Source organism: Puntigrus tetrazona, chromosome 3, assembly GCF_018831695.1.
Source record: "Puntigrus tetrazona isolate hp1 chromosome 3, ASM1883169v1, whole genome shotgun sequence".
Taxonomy (NCBI): Eukaryota; Metazoa; Chordata; class Actinopteri; order Cypriniformes; family Cyprinidae; genus Puntigrus; species Puntigrus tetrazona.
In genome coordinates, this window is record NC_056701.1 from 8,814,584 (window position 1) to 8,822,416 (window position 7,833).

General features: G+C 36.6%; 1 protein-coding gene across 1 annotated transcript in view; it reads right to left on the reverse strand.

Annotated features, from left to right (window-relative positions):
* LOC122341290 (glutamate receptor ionotropic, NMDA 2B-like) overlaps positions 1-7,833 on the reverse strand; it is a 23,804-nt gene that overhangs the window by 8,896 nt on the left and 7,075 nt on the right. Inside the window, exons 4-6 of the mRNA XM_043234661.1 lie at positions 2,968-3,082; positions 2,504-2,712; positions 1,547-1,718 (exon numbers count right to left, since the gene is read on the reverse strand). Of these exons, the coding sequence (XP_043090596.1) occupies positions 1,547-1,718; positions 2,504-2,712; positions 2,968-3,082 (496 nt within the window). The remainder of the gene's footprint in view (positions 1-1,546; positions 1,719-2,503; positions 2,713-2,967; positions 3,083-7,833) is intronic.

Here is a 7,833-nt window from a genome sequence, read left to right on the forward strand (position 1 = left end):
AAAAAAAAAAAAAAAAAACAAGACTGAGAGATCAAGGAAAGCAGAAATCAGGTTACTTCCTACAGTGGGTCGCGGGAGCTTTTAATAGCCATTTCTCCTTTTTTCAACCTTTCACTAATCACCACTTCCCCAAACCCATCACTTGTCCAGGTATATTTAGAGTTACATATAAGGGGCCTCCTGTGATACAGGAAAATGGGACAAAAACAGAGTTAATAAGGTGAATGTATGCTACAGGAAGGCTTTGTCTGCATCAGGGCTACTCAAGGGGCCACAAAACCGGATTTCTTTAGCCTCAAGGGCCACACTTCTAATTTTTTCATAGCGCCTATGTTATATTAATAAGGCTACTGAGTGTTGAACACTTACACAACCATGTATCTAACTAAATCGCTCCCATTATAATCAATGAAGCTGTACTGTAAGCGTTCATCTGTGGCACAGTTTGCAGAGTGGACTATAGATTTCTGCTTGGCGTCGGATTTTTTAAATTGCACTGTGCATTTACCATGGTATATAGCAGAGTGTCAAGAAACATGCAGGCCGCGAGAATGCCCCGTGGGCTGCATGTTGAGTAGTGCTATTCTATATCCTGTTTTCTTTCTCCGTCTTCTCAAAATATGAGACTGTATTTTGCATATTTGCTTGAGTGTGTGTTGCGTTACAGCATCTATCACTGAACATGAGCATGTCTTGGAGCATCAGATCTCGTAAAGACATTAAGTAAACATAAAGAAAGCTACTAAGAGTCTGCAGCTCCAAATGTGATGCAGTTCTCCGAGTATTCAGATGACTAGGACCGAAAGGGAACTGCATAACATTCATTCCAACTGTGGATTTACATATGATCCGGTAACTCATATTATTTCTCATCTGAATTAATGCACCAGCTGTATTTTCCCTTGGGCTTGTGCAAACTCACTTGCTCACATTTTCCCTCTCTTTCATCTGTTCTTGTCAAGAGAGATACTTTTCAGATTTTCATTTTTTGGAAATAATATATAATCAGAAACGCTCTGGAACTTTGTCCTAGTGGTTATTACAGTTGACTTAAACCATAAAAAGATTGTCCTTACTTGAAATAATATAGATGTTTGAACCATATAGACATCATAACAAAATCGCTGAAATTTCAACTATAATTAAAAAAATAAATAAATATAAAAATACAAATGAATTTAAAAGTATATCAATGATAGTAAAATAACACTGGAGCCAGTGTTCCCCCTTTTAATCACGAAATGTAGTCATTGATGTACGAAGAAGAAAAAAGATATACACTATCCAAAAATTTGTCACCACAAATTAGTGCAAAAATATCAATTTTAAATGTAACAAAATTTGCCAAGCTGTTGTGAGTATGTGCTGTAATAAACGTAATGCAAACATACAGTTGAATATCTTATCCATCCAATGCAGAGGAATGGAAGAACAAAAGTGTGTGATCCAGCAATCTCTTGAATGAGAAACAACACGTTCAACCCAAACCCTATGTGTCTTGATAAGAACCGGTAGTCTTCTTGTTAAAAGCATTTTGAAAACTAACCTCTCCAACCATGCCGTTCCATGTGCCGTTGATCTTTTTCCCATGCTTCCCATTGGTCACCAGGTAGAGATCGTAGGTAAACTTTACGGACTTGGCAATCTTTTTGAGGATGTCTATACAGAAGCCCTTGCAACAGCGTTTAATGTATATCCCTGAATCTCCTGTCTGATTTCTGCAGGTAGGAAAAACAGGAAAAAAAAAAGTTGAGACGATTAATGTTAGCACAGGAAGTTATTTTTCTAAATAGTGAAGATGGCGTTTAACAAATTTAGCCTTAGCCGTTCATCAATCCTTAATCAGAATACCATTTCATAATAAATCTGCATCTGAAGAAATCAATCAGTGAGTCAACATAACATCAAAATGACTAATGACCGCTGCACTGACTGTTGCATTGACTTCACTGAAACGAGGAGACTTAAATTTAAGTCCAAATTCACATTAATCTCGGATAATTTCTCATAATAAATGAGTGTTTTAGCAATAATTAATTACAAGAATGCTAAATGAATTAAGCACTAATTTAACACAGATATTTTTTAATCAATATTAAAAAGAGACATGAGATAGTTTAATTCATAATAAATGAATCAGTGCTTTGCCTTAACAGTGCAATACTCTATACGCCACACTTTCTCACTATATGATATAATCTAGTCCTGACAGTGACAGAGCAACTTACATTTAAAAACTGAATGGAGGATCTGTGCTCTCATGAAAAAAATTACAATTGGGCAGTGAAGATTAATAATTGATCTCACACAGTGACTGATTTTATTTAGCAGATTTAGGATATTTTAGAAAAGTGTGTGATGCCTGAGACCACTTGGGAAAAAAAAGTTTATTTTTCACTTTTCTAATGGATTAGATGTTAATTCATTAGAAATTATAATCTGTGATGAATCAAACAGCAGCGCATTTTCCTAAATATCTGTACTCTTTCTATTGCATTCTCACTGGAGTTTGAGCTGTTTTCTGCACGGCACTGTATTCCTCATGCAGGTGCCACTGAGGGGGTCGACATCCTCCACAATAACAAATGGAGCCTCCTCTAGCGTAACAATGGACAGGTGGTCGTCCTCCCGCTCCTCAGCATCCGAGTAGAGCTCGAACCGAGGCCACACGTGGTACTTCATAGCCAGAGACCCGTTCTCCCATTTACCGACCTGTGAAAGTGCGAAGAGGGCAAGATGAGAGCAGAAGATGAGAGAAGGATAACGAGTGAGATAATGAGAGGGTGTTGAGGTTGAAGTGGCTGCGATTGGATTAGTGCTGGCTAAATTTGAGGACGGCTGAAATCTTGAATTAAGATAAAGAGAGATAAAGAGAAAATGAAGGTTGATAATTACGTCGGGGAACTGCGCAGTCGTGAGTTAAGAGAAATCAAGAGACAAAAGAGAGAAATGAGTAGAGATACCCACCCTTTCATACTGCCTCTCCTTATTTAACAGTATAATAACCAACTTTGGGTGCATCTGAAAACCGTCCTCACTGAAGGAGAGGTTGCGCCCTTCAAATGTCACATTCATGAGGTACCTGAAGACAAAACAGAGTGAATATATCAGACCAAACACTTTTGGTGGTTATTAACGCAAAGGCACCTTCTTCACTTAGACGTGTGTAGCACAAATATTTTCAGAACAAGTCGAAGCAATTTACAGGATCCCTCAATGTCAGCAGTTTACATGGCTTTCCAGTGTACCTAGTGTATGGCTTTCTGCACACCATCCGCATATGTCCATACACACATTTATAATGCAGGAAAGCAGGTTTGTTGCTAGAGGCTATAGCAAATTATATTCACATTGGCAAATGTGAATCTGTCAGGCTCCTGGTCACAAAACCTCGCTATTGTCACCCAGTCTGAGCGTTTTCACCTTAAAAAAATCATTAGGCCAATCAAATGTAATAATGCAGGGAAAAATATATATGACAGGTAAGAGGTAAGTGATATTACATAACAGATTTACAAACCGATTTAGCCTTTAGTCAGTCATTCAAGAAGACATTAATAGCAACTTTTTTACTTGAAAGCACATTTCAATATTATGAATCAGTCTTGTTTCATCCAAACGTCAAGTTTTTCNTAGGTTTTGACAAGGTCAGCCACAAATTGCTCATTTCAGTACGGACAGAGTTAACTAATTTACTGGTTTATTTGCTACTAGAACAGATCATATAAAGCATAAAAATCCTCATTTATTGGCTCTCAACCCTGGAGTCCCTCATGGCTCAGTGTTTGGACCTTTAATTTTTCCATCTACATCACATCACCCGGCATTGCCATCTAATCAGAGTGTAAATTTGATTCCTCCTTACTGGCCCACCAGATTTTCTGAAATAACCCCTTCAAGTTCAAGCAAAATGCTTTCGGTCGAGTTGTAATTAACCTCTGTTGTAATTAACCTCTTTCGTGTCACTAACCTACTCGCAGACAAATTTGGGCAGTACTTAATGGACTGTCTGAGTCTAGTAGCTTGACTTTGCTGACCTCATCTAGCACTTAGACATCTGAACTGCATCAACAATGTTTTAGCATTCTTATATTGTGGTGTTGTTCATGTTGCTCCTGAGATTTAAGTTGACTTCTTAGTTTTCTTGGCCACAGTTCCAGTATTTGGCACTTATGCGATACATACAGTATATGTTCATTATAAGATGAAAATAAGATGTTTATTGAGGTGTAATTAGTAGTTAATAATTAATTTATGACTCTAATTTGGTTAAGCTGAAGTGTGACCAAAATATATTTAAATTCTAGTTTTTCGTTTAGTTAAAAAACATACATTCAGTCAATATTTTATAGTGAATTACATTCCCATAAACCAATAGTAATAATTATATGTACATATTGTAAATTATTTTTTGCACATTACCTATTGTAGACTTTTTTCGTGAACAGTTATTATAGAATATATCAGTGTTAAATTAATTGTATTTGTTTTTACTTGGCAATGACTGTGGAAATGTTCAAAAGTGTTTCCGTAGCCAAGATGTTCAGAATGATTTTCATAAAAATAAACGTACCCTGACCAATATTATGTATGACAATAAGCCTCTGTGTTCCCTAAGAAAGGTGCTTAGATGGATACACTTTTCCATCAGTACACCCTACTGTATCAAACGCAGAACATAAATTTCTCCACAGTGATAAAAGACATCAGCAGTAAAACATCATGAAACAGAATCACTTAGACAAGTCGTTCCCCTTTTCTTCCATCTGGGTGTAAAATTTATGACGTAGAAGAACTGACCCAATTTAGACAGTGACTGTAAATCAGTCTGTAGTCAGGTGCGCGTGTGTGTTTGTGGCCTTGAGCGCTGATACGCGTGCAGATTTTCATCATAGCGTGAGTATCATGTATGTGTGTCAACAAGTTTTGTGTCAGAGCCAGTGAAAACTCTCTGCTGCACTCCTCGCTCTCTTGCCTCCATCTGTGGGCTGTTGTCGCCATGACAACAATCGGCCTCATGAAAACTCGCCACACAAGAAATAAATATCTGCTCTAAACAAGAGAATGAAAGAGAAATATGCAAACAGAAAGGCTAGAGAGCAGAATGACCAAACAAATAGTGAGCATGTCTCATGCATGTACAATAAAACGGAGTAAGACCGTAAAGCAATGTTGTACATCTATACATACAGAAGCTAACATCAAAAAATGGGCTTCTGGGAGGAGGTCTAAAACATCTGGAGAAAGCTAAACCTTAGCATATCAATGGCAGGCGTTCGTCTGGCACAGGAGCCTCAAAAAGTATAGTATGTGACTTATATCTTTGCTTGGGAGGTGCACGAAAATGACAACACTGAGCAGTTCAAATGAAATATTTGCACTTTAGACTATATTCAGTCAGAAAACAGCTACTTCTGAATATCTTATAAATGTACTGGTTTATTTGCTACTTGAATAGACCATATGACAAAATATATCAGTTAATTTCGTGAATAAATAATTCTCATCAATGTTCGTCAACTACATATATTTTTTTTTCACAGAAGAAAACTAGATGATTACAAACAAAAACTCGTTTTAAATGACAAACTCATTTTCGTCTGTGAAAAAAACAACAACAAACGAGATGAAGCGGGACGATTAGGCAAAAAATTCATTCAGAATGAATCTGCTGCATGGTTACATGGTTGAATGTGTACATTTGAATCTATTGATCTATCCTACAGGATATAAGATACCATATACTTGCAGACTGAAGCATACAAACACAGAAAATGCATTTCACAAAGCACGATACTCTTTGATGTATGTCTGTTTTGATGAATATACACATAAACAAGGTTGATTACATCTTTTTAATGTGCATTCGGTTTTATAAGGGATAGCAGCCCAATTTAGTTGCTATTGTCCAAGTCATTGATGTTAATCAAGCAACAAAAGAAAGACAAAAAAAATCACTCACTACCCTTGACTGAATCACCTTTAGTAGTAGATTAATAAAAATTTATAAAATTACAGGGCAGAAAAAAATGTCTGCTTGAAAGAACGAAGATTAGTTATTATAAAGAATACATAATTATTCTATAGAACCATTGGTATTTTACTGAAAAAAGACCAGGTTCTTGTCCTTTATGAGAAATAGTTTTATTTCATTTTAACTTCAAGGCATGTTGCCACCGCATTTAAATCAGGCTCTAACGTGATAAAAACTTAATATCAAACCTACATAATTTTAGAGACGTGCTTAATAAATACATTACACTGTAATGTATTTAGTGGACTAAAATCATACGGTAATTAGTCCACTAAAACTAAAAGCAATTTAGATGACCAAAATATGACTAAAATTAAACAACATTTTAAAACAAAAGACTAAGACCATGCCTAAATCAAAACTTGCTATCAAAATGAAAACTGCATAATTTCCTGCAATTTATTGGTTTATTTACTACATGAACAGATCATACAAAGTTATCAAAAAAAACCCTTTCATTTTCTACCCCTCAACATTTCGGTACCTCATGATGCTCACCATTATTTTGCAAAGTAAGATGATCCTGAATCAACATTACTGTCCAAAAATATAAACTTATCCTAATCCCTACCCCTAAACCTAACCCTACCCAAAATGTACGGCTAAATCAGGGGGAAATAATTAACTAATCAACGAGGGTATAGAAGCACCTAACACTGATCATAAGCCTAAAACTCAATGTTTGTCATATTTTTCTATATACTTCTGATCAGCCTGTAGTGCGATCTAATCATAGCTACCTTTGAATAGGTCTCAAAGGAAAAATACATTGTATGCCCACTAGCTACAGCACCAAGCAGGGGCTAACTGAATCATACTAACCACCCAAAACTTAGTTAAGATGGCCCTTACAACAGAGTTCAGACATGAATTAATCATGATAGCATGGTATATATTAAAGTATCATGGAACTGCTATAGTACTTAGTTTTTTTACTTTAACACTACTAAAAGACATATACATATACATATATGCAGTGTACTGTATTGCAACAGTTCCGTATTCAACTGATCCCTTTCACCTACAGTGTTAGGGGCAGTCTGTGCTGATTCCTGACACGAGGAAAGGTATATACAACCCCAAACTGCAAACAGATAGAATGAAAGTGAGAGGGTGTGTGTGTGAAAGAGAGAGGGAGAGAGAGAGACCCACCAGCATATAAAATGCGTTACCATGGTGCCCGCAACCATAGCAATCTCCAAGCAATCTGCTGTGTTGCCATGGGAACAGTAATCTCACCCGAGAGAGTGAGAGAGTGAGAGAGGAAGAGACGGGGAGAGAGAGGTAGCATCTTTTGTACTTACAGCGAGACGCATGATACAGCAGAGACCCATTTATCTGTCGCTATAAATACAAACAGATCGATATTGGACATGACAGCCAACCAGATTTATCATATCCAACGTTTTTCAGTTCAAGCATTGATCTGACATTAGAAAACTCATCTTCAGATTTACCGTACATCCATTTAAAAGCACAACCATTCAAGGACCTATGAATTACTGATCTCACATTCAAGGGTTTCCTCTCATGTTTAATTTTGGACCTGACATAACATCTTCTGGCTTGACACCATGCCATTTTATGATACTTGTCAAGCCTGTGAAATAGCCTCTCAGGTCAACAGGGAACAGCTTTAACAACCATCAAAAACTTGAAGGAGTGTGAGGACTGTATATGATTATTTCATTAATGTCTAGAGCAAGGGCGTTTTCTCTAACGAGCAGTGTTGTTATTGTTAACTAAAATGACCAAAATGATTTTGCTTCATAGAAATTAAGCTGATATACAATAAAAAT